Here is an 18,456-nt window from a genome sequence, read left to right on the forward strand (position 1 = left end):
TGTGTGTGTGTGTGTGTGTGTGTGTGTGTATATATGTGTATATACGTATATATGTGTGTATATGTGTATATATGTTTTTTTTCTCTGATCTGCAGCAATAAACCTGTAGAGCGTGTCTATCCAAACATTATCTTAATATTAGGTATTAATGAATCTTGGAACATACACAGGAGTTGTTGATGATTATCTATTTAGGTTGGGTGTATGTATGTTTCTCCAGAGCACACTGGGCAGCCTGATGAGCATTTACAGTGAAGCAGGAGACTTTGACAGCGTGGAGGTGAGCGGAGACCTCATCTTCTCTTTGAGCTACGACGAACACACCCAGAGCCTCCAAGTCCTCATCAAGGAGTGCCACGGGCTGGCCTACGGCAATGCCTCGAAGCAGCTTTCCCACCCGTAAATATTCAAATAGATGTAATGTGGAGCTCCACGAGGCGAAACGCATCATTCGAAGCAGTTTGCTCAAATTTTGGCTTTCAGAGTGCAGATTGTGGCTCTGAAACAGACGCGTGGTTCCACACACACACACACACACACACACTCCTCAGTGATGTTAACACAGCTTTGATCTGTGCAGATAAGAAGTTGCTGTATTTACAAAAGTCTTGATACTCGCCCCCAGAGGTGATTACTTGAGCTTCACAGGAAATTGAATGTCAACAGATATTTTCATAGCATGTAGTCAGCAAATAAGGCAAAAGAACCAGCAGTCGCGTTGTTCTGTTTTTGTGTTTCAGTTACGTCAAATGTTATCTGCTCCCTGACAAATCTCGCCAGAGCAAAAGGAAAACCAGCATCAAGAGAAACACAGTCAACCCCGTCTACGAAGAAACACTGAAGGTGATGGTTTATAGCGTGAACGTCGCTAACTCTACTGCAACTGTTGACCTTATCCTGTTGACTGAATGACACTCCCTGATTAGTGACCTTATGCAATACCTGCTGCAAATAATGACCACGCCTACAGAGACTATAAGATTGATATTGACATTAAAGATAAGAAAAGCTGTTGTCAAATATTGATTTTTGGTCCAATGTAGTCTGCTTAAATACAGTGACAAACAATACTGCTAAAAGGGAAGCAGCAGGATGAAACAATTTGTGAAAAATGACTTTTTTTTTAGATTTGCTCTGTAAAAGAGGAAGGTAATTAATTATTTAGATTTTAAGATGGTTAATGGCGCTTCCGATAAGATCTGAATTCATCTTCTACTTTAATCTATGATTCATTTAAAACTCCCTCGGCACTAGAGCATTAAAATGATATAAGGTTTCAGTATTGAGACAGCCCTTTGATCAATCCTGTCGTCTTGTCCTCCTCTCCCACTAACAGTACTCTATCGGTCGCACTCAGCTGTTCACTCGCTCCATCTTGATATCAGTCTGGCATTATGGTCGCTTCAGCCGCAACGCCTTCCTCGGAGAGGTGGAGATCGCTCTGGACACCCGTGACCTCGACTCCCCGTACACGGACACCATGATTCTCATGGGGAAGGTAGATCAGAATGAAAGACGCATAAAATACTTAATAAACATGGGATGTACCATGTTATGTTTACTAACAAGCAGTCTAATAGAGGTTAGGAACTCCACAGGGTACCTCTTGTTGATGGATTTAACAAATAGGGAAACACCTCAAGGAAAAGGACTTAAAGGTGTTTGTTTGTCCTTATGATCCAACAAACGTGTTGAATGCCTTTCCTTCCTCCTCTTTTTCTTAAAGGTTTAGAGCCTGCCTTGTTTGCATACATGTTAACTTGTCAAACAAAAAGGGGACCCGTGCGTAAAATATTGCTGCATAGCACTACCGGAGGTCAAAAACTGCACCTGTTCAACTCATTCATATTTATTATAAATATTGTTAGCAACATTTTTTATAGTATGTGGAGTACCATTTTTCAGAGAAAACAAAAGTCTGGCAATCAACACTTGGTCAGCGAGTTGTCAAATGGACAAGAGAACAAAAAGTGCTCCAAAAAAGCACAATCATGTATGACAAAATGCACATAGACTACTGGGTTGTAAAGTGAGGTAAAGAGGACCTGAAAATTATGTGAAAACTCTCCTAACCTCAAACAGATTGGATAATTTGTTAATCTGTGTAATTTTGTATAAGTACTGACCCTAATTCAAAGAAACCTTTGGTAAATATTGTTTGCTATGTTAATGGAAATTTCCTTCCACGCACAAATATTGACATTTGCATTCGCAGCCATCCAGTGTCAGTCAGGTGTTGGTGTTGTTTGGGTTTGTGTCCTAAATATCGTGTACCTTTCTTAAACAGTCACCCTCTGGTGGGCCTGCTTCAGCGTTTGGTCAGTACAAAGGAGAGTTGGTGATCTCCTTGAAGTATGTCACACCTACAAAGCCAAAAACCGAGAAAATCAAAGGTAAGACTATGACAAGAAACTCTGACCGTGTTTGATGCACTTTGCCTTCATTTTCTAAAGGTGTCCATCTTCTCCTCAGGAAAAAAGGTGATGGTTGAGGGAGGAGGAGAACTACATGTCCTTATTAAAGAGGCAAAGAATTTGACTGCAATGAAACCAGGAGGGACCTCGGATAGCTTTGTAAAAGGGTGAGTGACAAACTCTGCAGTTTTAAAATGGCATATTGCATTTCTCTTTTAAAAGACCCAACATGTTTGTGGTTCTGCAGGTACTTGTTCCTAACTAAGGCAAAGACCACAAAGAGGAAGACTTCAGTTGTGAAGAAGAACCTGAACCCCCACTACGACCACACATTTGTGTACAAGGAGCTGGCTCTGGAGCAGCTGGAGGAGATGTGTCTGGAGCTGACGGTGTGGGACAGAGAGGTCATGTCAAGCAACGAATTTCTGGGAGGAGTTCGTCTCGGCTCAAGTAAAGGTCAAAGATGGAACTCTCTAAATACTTTATTCTTTTTTGCACCTGGCTTTCAGGGCTTACATGTGAGAATGAATTGGATATTTCTCTTATTTCTCCTTATTGTGTTACTATTGTTATTCTGGGAGGTCTTTTTAGGCTTATTGGTTAACTGAGTATTGTAAATCACCTTTTGTAAATGTCACCACATTTGCAGGGGTGAGCATGCATTTATTTTAGGGATTCTGATTTAATTAACGACTTTTTGCTTGTCTGGTTCACAAAGGTTTTCGAGGAGGTAGATTCTTTTGTTTATTGTTTTGGCCTTGGTTCATCCTGATTTATACTGCTTCAACCTTTTTGTAGTAGTAATGGTTTTGGTACCCTAGACATAGGTGTAAAACTAGAGGGAAGGAAAATTTAATTAACCTTCATAAAAAGAGAAACTAATACCCTGTCTACCCTTTTCGTTTCATTGCCAAAGCTTTACTGCCTTTGTGAGAAAGACATGCTTAATTTTAGATTACTGTTTAAGCACCTTCGAGGCTTCCATTTGTTTTCCACAATGTGTGAAAATTCAGCGAGTACAAGGAATTTGCCGTCATCAATAGTAAAAAAAGACTGCACTTCATTTTACATTCATGTAATCTTCGCTCCTGCAGGCACTGTACAAACAGGAGAAGTGGAAATGGACCCAGCTGGAGAGGAAGTCAGTCTGTGGGAGAAGATGATGCAGTACCCAGACTCGTGGGCAGAGGGCACTCTTCCACTGCGCTCGACTATGGTGAAGGGCAAATGAGGATTGCTCACAGGCCTGCACCCTCCAATAGAAACCAGAGACGAAAGAGGAGAAGCTGTGACGAATGAGATTGTGGATTATTATTATTATTATTGTTTGGCCATTTTATCAGACCAGAAGCTTCTTTACTAAAGTGAACCTACACGCTGGTTGGCTGTAAACGGACACACTGGCCTGCTGAACATCTGCCTCCCTGTATGGGGTTTGTCTTTAGCACCACCCCCCCCCCTAAAACATCGCAACACTAAACTTTGGTCTGATTTTAAGAGCACCTACACAGTCATTTTATGTTTCTAACATTCAGGCTGTATATATTATTGCACAGAAAAAGTGTTGAAATGATTCACCTTTTTCCTTATAATTATGTACAGAATTACACAGATGCGTGGGAAAACAAGTCGTTTTAATCTGGTATTGTACAAAATTTCTGGTATTGTATCCAACAAATTGTGCTCCAAATTGTAATACTTCTGTAAAAATTATATTTATATTAGTTGCATGAAAAGCCTTATTTTATTACGTTTAATGAATTAAATTTGTCTGTTTGCTAGTTTATATGTAGATTTTGAACTATGTGATCAGTCGTGTTTACCTCAATTCCATGAATATTCTGTTCACCCAATAAAAAATGTACTAAACCCAAAGACTGTTCTTGAGCGTCCATACCAGCTGGATTTAAAAACAATCTCAAGACTTCCTCAGTATTCTGTTGTTGAAGTGATTGTCGTCTTAAGTTCTCATTCAACATCAGTACAAGGGCTCTTTGACAAAAATACTAATCCACCTCATGTATCCAACATGTTATCTATGGTTCAAAATATGTGATTATTTTAATGTGTTTTACTTTCTGCAGCTGTGATGTCCAGTTTCTGGATTGTTTGAGAGAGAAAACAGTGCTAGAACTTCAGTGTTAAGTGATCACATTTAGACATGAGGAACAGCCTTCTTGTCCTTCCCCGCCTAATGTCCCTCTGGACCCGGTGTCTGGTTGTTTGTCCTCCTTCCTCATCTTGTGTTTAGTAAAGCTAATGAGTTTATCGCTGTGGCAACCAGAGAGGTTTATTAAATTAGTCACAGAAGTCCCTGTGGAGCTCCAGTCTCTCTCGCTCCTCTTCATCCAGCAGGAAGCTATCGATGTAGGAGAACAGCTCTTCAGATGCCATCGGATGGATGAAGCGCTCTCGGTCCAGTCCGCGCTCGTCCAGCAGCAACATGCTAAAGTAGAATCTGGAGATTCTGAACACTTGTCTACAGAGAGACACACACATTGGATTGTTAAAGGAACACTCCCAACATCTCATTTGATAGCTGCAATATTTTTATTTATGCTCGTAGTGACTGATCCACAGATAATTATCACCCGCGAGACATATATTTCCCTCAGGAGTTGGTGGAGACTATAACAGAGCTAGAAGAAGAGTGATAATTGTACTAAAACTCACCAGGTGGCCAAAAACGCAACTGCAAATGAAAGATAATGTTGCTTCTAAAGTCAATTTAACGGTAAAGCTTTCAGCTTTCAAAACTGAAACAATTAGCTGAAAGATGCTAAAAGGTGAAGAAAATATAATGTATAAAAATAATATAGTTGGGTGATAATTCTCTTTTATAATACACAGTCACCTAATGCATTACTAACATTAAAATATTCATTCAATCTTAACTCTGAAATGCTCTTGTTTACATTTATGGCGATATCCTTTAGCCCTAACGAGCATTGATCTGATGTAAACCGGTCCCTCTACGTTTTCTACCCTAGTGATGTCTGACAGTCTGCATTTCTCAGAGTGCTTTGCATTAAACTCATGAAATGTACCTCAATATGCCACAGCTGTGGGATTTGTGTCAGTGGAGAGACTGAAAAGATTTTCCAGTCTGGAAAAAGTGAGCAGCGCCACATACTCCAATTACACATCTCTTTCTCTCTTCTGAGATAAACTAGTACCTACATGCTTGTCTTTGTGCAAAATGTGGACTTTTAAAGAATCCCTCACTCATTGATTCTCATGAGAACCAAAGCCAGGTGTTTACTTTTGATGTTCTGTCAGTCTCAAAATCCCATTACTGCGACCCTGAAATTATGATGTTGCTATTTTTAACAGTGTTAATCCTTCAAGTGCATTTTTTCCACAGAGGATCCCTTTTTATTAGGACGCTCCTGACATTTTAACAGAGTGAGGAGAAAACAACCCCTTACTGTTAATGAGAATGGGAGTTCTATAAAGCAGTATACACACACACATACAGGGACACACACACACTCAGGATGAGCCATAAAACTGCTGAACAAGTAGGCCAAGTGAGGAGGTATCTAACTCTTACCTCAAACCTTCGATGACTTCAGAGCCGAGCAGATTTTCTTTAATGCGACCCGTCTCTCGAGGCGGGGAGCCCAGGAGCTCGATGACGGTTACATGTCGCAGGTCTAATCCACAGTCTGATTTCTGGTTGAAACAAAGAAAACAAGGAACAGATTTTTAGGCTCTTGTTCTGTCGGCACTTCTTATCATTTTGGGAGGGAATATTCATGTGAAGTCACCAGCGGCACAACTTTTCCTCACTTGTATCATGATGTTCTGCAGCTGGTAGTCTGGGTCAGATATGTTGGGCGCAGACATGATCAGCAGCCTCCTCTTTTCATAGAACTGATCCAGGAGAGCGGAGACTGTCTTTACATCTGATTTAATCTCCATTGCTAGAAACACACAAAGTCGCAATTGCATCCTGCATTGATACCTCCCACGTGTATAGCCTACTATTGTGTTCATGCCGCAAATTCATAAGCATGATTGGAATTTTCACGCAGACTCACGATCACACTCGGCAGGATTTCCTCCCCAGCTGCGGTTGAACTGGCAGACGCGACTAGATACGCCCCTCCGTTCATGTCCTCCGTCACAGTGGTATTCACATGTTGCACCATAGTTGTTCCCATCAGAGGAGCAGGTGAGGTAGCCGTGCATAGGTGGAGGTAGATCTGGACATCTTCTCACTGGAAGGAGGACACAATGCAAATAAGAAATCCAGTGTGTGATCCAAGTTATAATGAGTTAATGTGTATCTAAATTGATTTCATAAGTCAACTTACCGTCAATACGTACAATAAACTTGCAGGCCGCTCTGTTTCTGGCTTGATCGTACACTTTGTATCGGATAATGCTCGCTCCCTCTTTAAAGTCGGTGCCTGGCTCCTGGCCTACCAATATCACACTGCAGAGAGACGAAGTGAAGGCTGAGTGTTTAATTGCGTTTCAAGGTGAGCAGGAAAGGGAAGCGAAGGAAAGGAGCGACATACTCAAGTGATTTATCTGCCGTATCCGTAGCAACCGGGGTGTCCCAGGTCACCAGAGCAGTGAGCTTTCCAGGCTCGGCAACCTTGAGTCTGGATGGAGGACACTTGATCTTTGGAGGATCGGTATCTGAAATATACAGAGATTTTGCAGGAAGGAAATTCCTCTTACTGTAGCAGTCATAGAGCAGAAGATGAAGACTGAAAGACAGCAGGCCACATTTCTGGATTCAGTCCAAAAACCAGAGGAGCAGGAAATATACACACTGGCTTGTGAAAGAATAATGAAAAACTAGACATCAATACAGATGGCCTGACTTCAGGTTCATTTCACGGCAGTAAGTTAAACCTCTAGTTGACAGTTCAACAGAGACTTTTGAGTTCACACATCTGGTTAGCTTTATGGATCTGCAAAAATAAGACCTTCATTTGTACCTTCACAATCCGGCTGTGCTCCACTCCACGAGCCGCTGCGCTGACAGACGCGTGAGTATTCACCCTCGATGCGATAGCCGGGGTCGCAGGTGAATTCGCACCTGGAGTCCACCATGAAGCCTTGAGTGCAAGTGTATCTGCCGTGTGGAATGAGGTGCAGCACATGGCAACGCATCTCTGAAGGAACACCACCACAAATACATACAGTATGTTGAGTGAAAAGGACGAAACAATCATATCATCAATATACAGTTTATCTGAAATGAGGACGCTGGTGATAGTCTATATTTTTTGTCAACAAATCCTGTGAAAGACCAAAACCAACAATGGCTGTTACAAAGGAACTGTCTTAGCAAATGTAATTAATTTGTTGGGGACTACTTTTAGCAGTGGATTAATACACAATAATCTGTGCACTGTTGAGATTTTACAACAGCAGGATGGTGTAGTCCATGTTTATGGTAATCAAGGAACATACTAGCCAGCGCAATGGTGTGTTTTGAATAAGGAAAAAGTAGAATATCACCAGATTCACCCTCAAATATGAATTTAAAGTCTCAACTTCCACATACTGCGGCAGTAAGCAGTGCCAGACCAGCGTCTGTTGGCGAGGCACTGAATTGAGCTCTTCCCCAGCAGTCGGTATCCTCGGTCGCAGCTCATCTCACAGCGGGTGCCCAACGTGCTCCTGTAGGCCGGGCCTCGAGGGGAGTGGCAGGTCACCTCCCCATTGGTCAGACCCGGAGAATGACACCAGTGTGGGTCTGTGTTTAAAGAGTAAATCTTTATGTAGATTCTGTATGTATCTGTATAAATCTGTATGTAGCACTAATGGTACTGAAGTGTTAAAGGGACATCTGATAGTAGACAGCAGAACGGTATAATAACTGGTGTTACATTGTCATATCACCCAACTCCCTCTAGTGAGCGTTTGTTTTTCCATACGCACTTTTGTAGTCCAGCTGAGGAGCGTTGTCTTCTTCTACAAAGTCATTGTAGCCGTCATACGCTGTGGTCCCAGAGCCAGCTGAAAAAACAAACATCAGACAAACCATTAACAATTCTTATGTGACCATGACTCTCACCGCACAATCTCTTTTCCTTAACTTCCTTTCAGGTTTCCTTTAACATGAGCTCAATAACATTCCAGTCCATAGACACCTGGATTTGCAATCAGTGATGCTAACAGAAACTCCTGAGGGGTTTAAACGTGGAAATCCTCTAAATCGCATAAAGTTTATGTTGTTTTCCCTTTTCGAAAGGGAAAGGAATTAACTTAGATATGAGTGCAGAGGAAGCATGTTAGACTAAATATTCTAGTGTTTTCTGGCATTTTGGATCGACAATAACATTCACCACAAGTTAGGACACACAGCATGTTTTCATTACTCGCTTGGAGATTTTCCATCTTACTCATCTCTTTTCATGTAACAAGCAGAAGGCGTGCGTTGCCAACTGTAGGTTACTGTGGCCTTTATTCAAAATGTTGTCTTTCTGCACAATGAATCCTTTTCACCGTTATCCTGCTCTCTCAGCAGTTGTGGTTCATAATTCATTTTGCAATCCCCAAGAAATGACTCCATGTTTAGAGCTGAGTGCCAAACTTTCCAGGCTGTCAACCTCCACCCCCATCTCAAGGCAGTTCCTGTACTGCTTCCTTTGCTGCAGCTCAGCCCTTCTGTTTTCTGGCCCTCAAACAAACAGGGTTCACTTTTAACACAGTTCCTAATAATAATACTTCCCCTCTCTCTTCTCTGGAAGCTGCTTCAGATTGTTCCAGCGATGTGCAAATTAAAGCTATCGTCAGCGGTTTTTTTTCTCATAATGAGCCCGATGTTCCACTCAGTAACACTTCCCCAGACTAATGTTTCCCAAGTCCCCCTCACAGAGAATTAGTCACAGAGGTAGAAAAAAACAAGCTACGCTCATTGCAGGGCCCAAGTAGAGGCATTACTTCAGGCGACATCATGCATGGCAGTTAAAAGTCAGTATTTTTAATTACATGCAGGTAAAACTACTGCAGCGCTGAAAAGTAACCAAGCCCATTTACCCAATCACTGTATAATTGGTACTTAATTAACTAAACCATTTAATCTATTTTATACTTCTACTTTTCTATTTCACAGGGAAATATTGTACTTTTTACTACTTACTACAGTTAACTGATGGCTCAAGTGCATTGTTAAAGATTAACTGGTTTCTTCAGGATTTGGCTCATGAATGCTTTCAAAAAATTAGGGCTGCAACAAAAGATTATTTTTATTATCTATTAATCATTTTGTCTCAAAATGTCAGAAAATAGTTCTGTTCAAATTTCCTAAAACCACAGCCCAAAGCAGCCAATGCTTAATAACAATATATCAGTCACAGGGGACCTTTTCCTGCAGAACTAGTAGGCCTACTTTTAATTTATTTTGAAATATTTTGATAACATTTAGCAGACAATACTTCTGTTCTTTAATCTGAGCACTTTTACTTGTGATGCAGTATTTTTACATCGTTGTACTGGAACTTGTACTGGGTCTGAACACTTCTACTATGTAGAATACCGAGACACTGATGCAGCCACAGGGTGCATCATGCACCTCTCACAGTCCCGACTTTACGCAGAGACACGCTGTGAGCAGAGTGAGTCCATAAGGCAGGAATGAGTCACACCAGAGGAAGGTGTGCAGTTTGAAAAGAATGTTGCCTGTTTGTTACAAAGGCTTCATTTATCTCTAATGACAAAGGTGTCCAGCATCCGTTCAATCACTCTGCAGCACCATCTGAGCGTCGGGGTGGATCTCAGGTCACGCTATTATCTCTGCAGGATTAAATAGAGGATTCTGCACACTTGGCCCAGAGGGAAGACTGCTCAGTAATTAACTGGCATTGATTGGAGCCGAGCTGTAATTAAACTGCCTGGTCAGCAAAGCAGAGGGGCTCCTGAAGAGGCAGGCAGCTCAACTACGAGCTCAATTTAAGTTCATTTTGACTGGATTCTGCTGCATCAATTCAGCTCTGAATTCCTAAAGGGAGGAGTTGAATCCATTTGCATTCATCCAGCACATCTGCATCTAATACAGTTGTTATTACTGTTGAGCTGAAGGCATTTCCCTACTGCAGGGGTTGGAGGGGAATTCTATGTTTGAGTAACTTTAGCGAGCAATCGTGATACGATTCTTTTTTTTTACTTTTTAGAGAAGATTTACGAACAATTTAATGATATTTTGACTAAAGAAAGCGTGTTTCCTTATTTGTTGGACTTACCTTTGAAGTATAAAATGAGCACAGCAACAAAGCGGTTGAGAATCATGTTGACACTCCTGGAAAAACAAAGTTTGTTTTGCTCAGGTTGGCTCAGATCACAAAGTCCCTCCGAAAAAGTACAACGTTATAATCCAAAGAATGTTTACAGTTGCTTTAGCAAACGACTTTTTAAAAAAACTTTACTTTTTTTTAATTATCCCCGTTGAGGACAATGAGCGCTCCCGTCATACCAGAGTCTCCGCAGTTTTTGAAAAGGATCCTTCTAGTTCATCATCAAAGTCAAACACCACTTGGTGGCGCTATTGGATCTCCTGTGTTGATGTTTCCTCCCAACGCTGTATTAAACATGACGACTGAGTCACGTCATTAAACCCCGCCCCTCCAACATCCCATAAAACCCAGAAAGTGAAGGTTATTAAAGACCACACGTGAAAATATAGACATACATTAATATTTGGAAGAGCCGTTCTCTTTAATATTATTTATTAACTGATTGTGTCACTAATGAGATCACTGGTGGCTTGTAGTGATTCATGGGCGACATTTTTAATCTCCCCTGATTATTATAGGCTACTCATATAATCCCCATCCTCAGTCATTCCTAATGGTAATTTTGTTGTTTTAGTAATAATGTATAAAAACTTTTATGCACATATAGTACTTTTTAAAAACAATACACAAAGTGCTTCAAAAACAGAAAATACACTGTACAGTTACATAATAGATCCCACAAGTCTTTTGTAATATCTAATGTCCATTTACACGATTTAATGTAGTACTTTCAAAGTTTAATTTAGTTTGAATGTGTCCCACTGGAGGCCTAAAAGATATAATGCTGTAATAAAAATAAAAGATATCTTTGTGTTTATCTTATGAGCTCCGTGTTATGATAATTATATTTACATAACTACCTGATGTAATTTAGCCAATTCAACTGTGTCACATCACCAGAGGAATAATTAATTTTATTATAAAGTCAGACAGCACCAGACAGGAAATAACGCTACTGCGCTAAAAATAAAAGCATTTATTTGAGATCGAGTAAGTATACCTTACTATGTCATAATTTTGGTTAAGAAGGTTAAATCATTGAGGTTACTGTCACATTTAAAGCCACAATGTAAGCTAGAAAGTCAAAATCTTGACTTGACTCAAAATGAGGAGCTAGTAGTGAGCCACATTTTATATTTACTAAATCATAATTAGACTTTGACTTAGCAAACTGATCACATAAGCCAAATGCTGAGTCTAAATTATAAGATGGAAAGTCAATTAAAAAATAAAAGATAATAAGGTTTCTCAGAATTTTGACAAAGTATATCATACTTTTGATTTACCATGAATTGGGAAATTATTATGGAACATTGGAAATGTAAAATGAACATTACCAAAATGCCAAACATTTGGATTTGATGTCAAACTTGTCAGAGAGAAAGTCAAATTATTCAAAATGATGAGCTAGTACTTTAGAACATTTATTTACTTTCTCATAATTAGACTTAGCACAAATATTAGATTTATTAAGTCAAATTTAAAAGATCATGAGTCCAAACATTTGACCCTTTCATTGAAAAAAATAAGAGATGGTAATTTCAATGTTACATTATGTCATAATTTTGTATTTACTTATCCATTTTTACTGTACATGCACATTTAATAGGACAGTTTTGCAGAAAAAACCTCACTAAATATTCATCCTTAAAGTTATTGTGTGTGTACAATAATGAAAGTGTTTTCAGTCAGTTTTCTTTTTTAAAGCTTTTATTCTGAAAGTTGCACTTGACGATGTGATATGAATGTCTCCGCTGGCTTCACTCTGGATTGTTTGGATCTGTTTTTCTCGTCAGGAAAGTGAATCTGGGTTAGTGACGACACTTCCCCCCTCTCCCTCTCTCTCAAGTTTTTTTTTCTCCCCCTCTCCCCCTCAGTGAGAAGTCAACTTTTCTCTCCTTTCTTTTTGTAGTTTGAAGTAAAAACACAACCATGTCGCCGCCGTCTCGACGGCTTCAGACGAAGCCAGTGATTACCTGCCTGAAGACCTTCCTCATCTCCTACAGCCTCATATTCTGGGTGAGCTGCGAGTCACGTAATGGGGGACAACAAGCTAAAGGAGCAACAATGGGGCTAAAAGCCGCGGCGTTGTTGCCAACACGGCAATCTAACGCAGTGTCCTAACAATCACACGGAGTTAAATACGTTGAGTAAATGTGTTTAGTTTAGTTAAGTAGAGCTGGTTGTCTGTTGACACAAAGAACCACTTGTTGAAAATGTACCGACCGTTGGAGCCGTTTGTTTGTGTTCAGATTTATCAACGTTTCTGTGTCCAAAACAGCCGTTAGCTACTTTCTATCACTGATTTAGAAAAACGTCACACCTAACGTACAAACTACAGTTTAACTTAGTTATTATACGTGATGTTATTTATTGAAGGTTCGTTTTAACACTTTTTTTAAATTGTTGTACTATAAACCAACTGAATTAAATGTTAAACTGCAACGATTATACATACAATGTATGGGCAGGTAATTATGTAACTGACACTTTATTTTCCAGTTACATCACTTCCTGTAAAGAGTTAATTATAGGGTGGCAACAAACTTATTGTCACTATTTAATCCATCTTTCTTTTCTTGATTAACCATTTGGTCCATAATATGTCAGAAACAGACTATGTCAATTTGGTACTAATTTGAGTTTTTATTATTGGAACCTTTTATTATCCTTATATGTTTAATTGTATGCTTTCATGTAGGCACATTTCAAAACTTTTTAAAATATTAATGTTAACTTTTCTTCTCTTATGTTAATCTGAGGTAGTTGCAGGAGGTTTTAATGTACAACTAATCGACAGTACTGGGAACTAACTTAAAAAACATGTTCATAATATGCTAGCAAAGTTGATTAAATAGTTTGAGTTTTAGCATCAACACTTTCTGACAGCCCAAGCTGACATCTTCAAATATCGACCAACAGTCTAAAACCCAAATATATTCAGATTTATTGTCGCATAAGACAAAGAAAAGATGCAAATCTTCATATTTGAGAAGCCAAGACAAGAGAATGTTTAGTGTTTCTACTGGAAAAATTACTGAAAATAGTTCCTGATACATTTTCTGTTGATGGACTTGTCAGTTAATTAACTAAGAGTTTATTATTGTTTATTAACCAAATGATTAAATTAGACAATAATTGTCATAATTGCTAATAACTGCTAGTTGCAGCCGTAAGTACATGTAAGGAACATCTAAACATAAGCTTGTCTTGTAAAGATAATGAGCAGACACATTGTTGCCCCCCCCCCTTCATCTTTGTACTGAGCAAACAGCCATCTCTCAGGCTGCTGCTAACACAAAGTTCAGGTCAGTGCTTTTATCTGCCAATTTATTGCTCTTGGCTGGTTGAGCTGATGCCTCCCCTCAGGCTAATGACTTGTGTGGGCAGTCAAAAGATGCTGAGATGATAAAAACTCAGGCTGAGGCTTGTGTGTGTGTGTGTGTGTGTGTGTGTGTGTGTGTGTGTGTGTGTGTCAGTCTGCATCTGAAGACTGACACAAGGAGGGGTTATCAAAAATACGATGATTGTGAACAATATTAGAGTTTTTTACTCGATACACAAAGTGAGTCAGAGCTCCAACATCCCACTTTAACTCATCGGCTTCTCTTCACCTGCATTTCCTCCACTGAGAACAGGTTTAATGAAGGAAATCAATGAGGGAAATTGTGTTTTTCACACCCCAGCATGGTTCTTATTTAAAAGTATCCCAGATTCAGTGCTGATCACTGGTATATCTGGAGGCATTATCATAGCGTTAGTATAGTGTCGCGTTTTCACCAAACAGGATGGAAGAGGTTAGGTGGTGTGAGCGTTTGGGTTCAATTCAGGCTGCAACTAATCTGACAAATATTTTTTGGATTCATTTATACGACTGTTTGGTCTGTAAAATGTCAGAATATTGTGAAAATATCAGAAGTTCCCAGAACCCAAACTTGCATATTAACATGTCTTATTTCTTCTTCTACAGTCCAATTTTTACATCCAATAACTGGTTTTAAAAACAATTAATTTTTACTTGTCTGGATGTCAAGTCTTCAAAGTTTAGCTCATAAACATGAAGTTATTTTTTAAATCATTGAAAGAAAAAGGGAAATAGTGTAGATGTGATTGTGATTTGATACATTGCTGCTTAGCGTTAACTGTTCCAGTGTGGTTTTGAGCCTTTATTCCCAGGTTTTGGTTCTAAAAACCTGCACGTCTGTGTCTCTGTCTCTCTGCTGACTCTCCCTGCTGTGGCCTTCAGTTCACAGGAGTGATCCTGCTGGCCGTGGGCGTGTGGGGGAAGGTGAGCCTGGAGGCCTATTTCTCTCTGGCCTCCGAGGAGAGCACCAATGCGCCATACGTCCTCATCGGGACCGGCGCCATCATCGTTATTTTCGGACTGTTCGGATGCTTTGCTACATGCCGCGGCAGCCCATGGATGCTCAAACTGGTCAGTGGAGGTGCAGCAGCAAGTTCCCTGAAATATTCCCCTGAGATGTGACCTTGTTTGATTGTTTTATACGCACTGCTTCCTTCAGTATGCCATGTTTCTCACCTTGGTGTTCCTGGCTGAGCTCGTGGCCGGTGTCTCAGGCTTTATCTTCAGACATGAGGTCAGTTAACTGTCCAAAACACTCAAATATGTTTTTTTTAAATGGATCACATCCGCTCACTAAAATATATTTGTTTTGCCAGATCAAGGCCAAGTTAGGCTTTGCCTATGGAAACGCTGTGGCGACCTACAACAGCACGGACAGCAGCAGCAGCAGCAGCGCTGCAGTGGACGCCATCCAGAGGACTGTAAGTGGGCTGTTTTCCACTACGCTAATGGTGTTACTCTTATCTGACTTCACTTGTTACTCACTGTACAAAGCAAAGAACTCTATTTGACCCATTTTCTGTAGCTTAAAGAGATTTATTGCGACACTAATCATTTTGCTTTATTTCCATATAGTTGTTTTGCTGTGGGGTGAACAATTACACCGACTGGGGCGAGACAGAGTACTTTAAAAAGAATGGAGTCCCTGCCAGCTGCTGTAAAGACAACACCAACTGCTCACCAGAGATTCTGAAAGACCTCAACAAGGCTGGGACAGAGGTGTACACAGTGGTGAGTTCACTGCCTCACACCATGACGACGCACACCTCCATACTTGTGTCGTTTTAATGGCTTTAAGATTGTGTTGTTTTTTTTAGGAACAATCAGTCAGCTGAAAAGCTTTTAAAACATCTATAAATGTGTATTTCTGCTGTAGGGCTGCTTCACACGGGTGACCCATGTGATGGAGTCCAACCTGGGAATCATCGCAGGGATCTCTTTTGGGATTGCGTTCTTCCAGGTACAAAACAAATGGGACTGTGCTGCGTGCACATATCATTTGTTTATTTCCAGCATTGCATCTTGTTTTTGTAGCTTTGGTTAGAGAAGCATTTAGGATGCAGTGACACAGGCGAGGAAAGTAGGGCAACATCTGGGCAGATGACTTTGTAACATCTGTTAACCTTTTGGCTAATTCTGTGGCAATGACAGTAATGTTTATTAATGTGCACCGTCTCTGTTAAATTAACCAATAAGTAAATAAAATAACGCGAGCAGAAAACCAGACATATTCTTAATAAATTCCAGCTATAGTGGCGTCCTGGTGGCTGTTTAAGACACTGACCCCCCCCCCTCCCCTCATTTTCTGTCTGCTATATATGGCATACTGTCTAAAAGGCGACAATGACCATTAATACGTACTAAACACACCCGCTCCAGTCACTCCCTCACTACCGTGTTGCATTTTTATAAATATGCCGACAGAGAGGGTTCTAGCAGGGTTTGAGGGGGTAGTTACGCTTAAATTGTTGTGACTCCTTAAAGCGTTAAATTTGTAATCGTGTCACTTGCGTCCTCGTGCACAAGAATAAACAAAACTGGGACCCTCTCATAAAGCAGTACTAGTACTGCACCATTATTTAAAGTAGTGCACTGTATTTAAAATCCCAGTTTTCTGCTCACTATAGAATACATTATCTGTCTTTTTATATATTGAGTAGTGAACGAGTTTTTCACAGCCATGATTTTTATGACTTGGAAAGCAAACGTGGCCACATCAACATGTTGATTATGAATCACCATCGCATTGTAAAACTAAGTACAGGAGGTCAAAGTTGAACCAGATAGTTGCTGTGCAGAATCAAGTAACATTTACAACCTTCGTTTTTGCTTTTGAATGATGGTTTATGCAATATAGTCTGTGTACAGTTATTTATAGCCTGTCTAAACACCAATGCAGTCGCCCTATGCACAGCTGTATCTGTGGTTATACAGGGACATTCATTCTTAGAACTGATAAAACGTTTCGTTCCCTTTAAGTCTGTCTGTTTTGATTAATCTGTGTTTCGTTAAACGTGTTTCCTCTCAGCTCATTGGGATATTCCTGTCCTGCTGCTTGTCTCGATACATAACCAACAACCAGTACGAGATGGTCTAACAGTGACCTTCCACAGGTGAGACTTGTTATCGGCAAAGTTATAGAATATTGAGGAAGTGAGCTGTTCTGAATTACTGTTCCTAGTTGGGAGACTAAATCATGCACAGATTGTACCAGGCGTATGAATTAGCTGCTTTATGCCGGCGTCTAACAACCTGTCTGACATGTTTTCCTTCTGTCTTTGCAGGTCTCTGATGGGAAGCTCGTGATGCAAATAGAGTTGAAAGAATCTCCTGTGATTTTAAGATTGTGTGCGTGTTAGTTGATATCATTTTAGAAAGGGAAAAACGCCCACTGCTTCTTCTTTTATTCACCAATGACAAATGAGCAGAAGGGGAAAAAAATGGAAAAGGAAACCCAAAACAGGATGTTATCTGCAGTGTAGTTTGACCAAATGTTTAAATAAAGGGACCTGAACATTTAAGAGATCATTTGTTACTCCTGAGATTTAATTCGGGATTTCTATTAAGCGTAGATGTTAGTTTATTTCAGTTAATTGACCAATTGTCAGCATTTCCATTTGTGTCTTTGTATAATGCAGCTGCCTTATTTTGTAATTATGCTTTAAAAAACAACTCTGTAGACAAATGTTAAACATCTCTGCAACACTAAGTGAATTTCTGTCTGTGTGTGAAACCAAAATAAGCCTGAGAGATGGACGAAGAGGTCGCCAACCTGAGATCAAGTTTGTGTGATTCACAGTCAAGACTTGTAGAATGGGCCTTACTGATTACGTAGGCCAGTAGTGTTAAAAAAAAAAAAACAGCATTCATGTGTGCCAGTTACATTCGCCGGCCAACTTCATATCACAGTTGTCAGTGTTAAATTGTTCTTCTTTTTGTGGATGCATGTGAAATACTAGACAAAAAAATAAAGATTACATTTAGTATCTTCAACAGTGTGTGTGTGTGTGTGCTCAGAGATCTACATGCAGCTCAGGATGCATCTGTCCCACAGATGTCTGTAGGCTACTGTCATGTGAAGAGATGCAGATGAACATGACTACATACAAAATACAACAGGAATTTAGTTTCTCAATATGCGGGACAACTTTTCATGTAACTGTAAGGATATAGCATAGATGCATAGTTTAGATGCCTCAGTGCAGTTTGTCGAGAGTTGTTAGTATGAATTCATTTTGATTGAGGTTTGGCACTAACTTAAATATTGTGTGCTATAAATGAAAATGTGACAATTTTGGAGAAAATCTAGAAATGCATTCACTGTTTAATTCACTCAGATTATCCTAATCTAGAGCAGGATATGTCAACAACAATTCACATAGTCTATCATGATATGTGTGTGTATATATACACACACACA

The 18,456-nt window shown here is 39.9% G+C and overlaps 3 protein-coding genes across 4 annotated transcripts in view; 2 read left to right on the top strand and 1 right to left on the bottom strand.

Annotated features, from left to right (window-relative positions):
• Positions 1-4,289, top strand: part of sytl4 (synaptotagmin-like 4) — a 16,911-nt gene extending 12,622 nt beyond the window's left edge. The window contains exons 12-18 of the mRNA XM_031862652.1: positions 221-399; positions 741-843; positions 1,337-1,498; positions 2,288-2,393; positions 2,473-2,581; positions 2,662-2,870; positions 3,509-4,289. Of these exons, the coding sequence (XP_031718512.1) occupies positions 221-399; positions 741-843; positions 1,337-1,498; positions 2,288-2,393; positions 2,473-2,581; positions 2,662-2,870; positions 3,509-3,645 (1,005 nt within the window). The 3' untranslated portion in view covers positions 3,646-4,289. The remainder of the gene's footprint in view (positions 1-220; positions 400-740; positions 844-1,336; positions 1,499-2,287; positions 2,394-2,472; positions 2,582-2,661; positions 2,871-3,508) is intronic.
• On the bottom strand, positions 2,022-10,891 carry srpx2 (sushi-repeat containing protein X-linked 2). Of its 2 annotated transcripts, XM_031862655.1 has the most exons (11): positions 10,805-10,891; positions 10,622-10,677; positions 8,319-8,396; positions 7,942-8,133; positions 7,370-7,546; positions 6,941-7,064; positions 6,734-6,855; positions 6,458-6,637; positions 6,207-6,340; positions 5,968-6,089; positions 2,022-4,893 (listed from the first exon to the last, which is right to left on the bottom strand). In XM_031862655.1, exons 2-11 carry the CDS (start codon positions 10,665-10,667, stop codon positions 4,713-4,715), a joined length of 1,356 nt encoding a protein of 451 aa, XP_031718515.1. In that variant the 5' UTR covers positions 10,668-10,677; positions 10,805-10,891; the 3' UTR covers positions 2,022-4,712. The 2 variants fall into 2 exon arrangements, with proteins under 2 accessions (XP_031718515.1, XP_031718513.1); XM_031862653.1 differs by having other exon boundaries at positions 10,622-10,880.
• Positions 10,892-12,513: 1,622 nt separating this feature from the next.
• Positions 12,514-18,029, top strand: tspan6 (tetraspanin 6). Its single transcript, XM_031862656.1, has 8 exons — positions 12,514-12,691; positions 14,919-15,107; positions 15,196-15,270; positions 15,353-15,457; positions 15,612-15,767; positions 15,913-15,996; positions 17,065-17,149; positions 17,321-18,029. The coding sequence occupies exons 1-7, from the start codon at positions 12,605-12,607 to the stop codon at positions 17,131-17,133; spliced, it is 765 nt and encodes a 254-aa protein (XP_031718516.1). The 5' UTR covers positions 12,514-12,604; the 3' UTR covers positions 17,134-17,149; positions 17,321-18,029.
• Positions 18,030-18,456: the final 427 nt, after the last annotated feature.

The sequence above is a fragment of the Anarrhichthys ocellatus genome, unplaced genomic scaffold, assembly GCF_004355925.1.
Source record: "Anarrhichthys ocellatus isolate YVR2014 unplaced genomic scaffold, GSC_Weel_1.0 scaffold27, whole genome shotgun sequence".
Taxonomy (NCBI): Eukaryota; Metazoa; Chordata; class Actinopteri; order Perciformes; family Anarhichadidae; genus Anarrhichthys; species Anarrhichthys ocellatus.

Excerpts from the sequence above, each read along its gene's own strand:
- tspan6 (XM_031862656.1), top strand. The coding sequence starts at position 12,605 with ATGTCGCCGCCGTCTCGACGGCTTCAGACGAAGCCAGTGATTACCTGC. Across the intron at positions 15,271-15,352 it reads GCTTTATCTTCAGACATGAG|ATCAAGGCCAAGTTAGGCTT; the intron begins GTCAGTTAACTG and ends TTGTTTTGCCAG. Across the intron at positions 15,458-15,611 it reads TGGACGCCATCCAGAGGACT|TTGTTTTGCTGTGGGGTGAA; the intron begins GTAAGTGGGCTG and ends ATTTCCATATAG.
- srpx2 (XM_031862655.1), bottom strand. The coding sequence starts at position 10,667 with ATGATTCTCAACCGCTTTGTTGCTGTGCTCATTTTATACTTCAAAG. Across the intron at positions 8,134-8,318 it reads TCCTCAGCTGGACTACAAAA|ACCCACACTGGTGTCATTCT; the intron begins GTGCGTATGGAA and ends CTTTAAACACAG. Across the intron at positions 7,065-7,369 it reads AGCACAGCCGGATTGTGAAG|ATACCGATCCTCCAAAGATC; the intron begins GTACAAATGAAG and ends TGTATATTTCAG.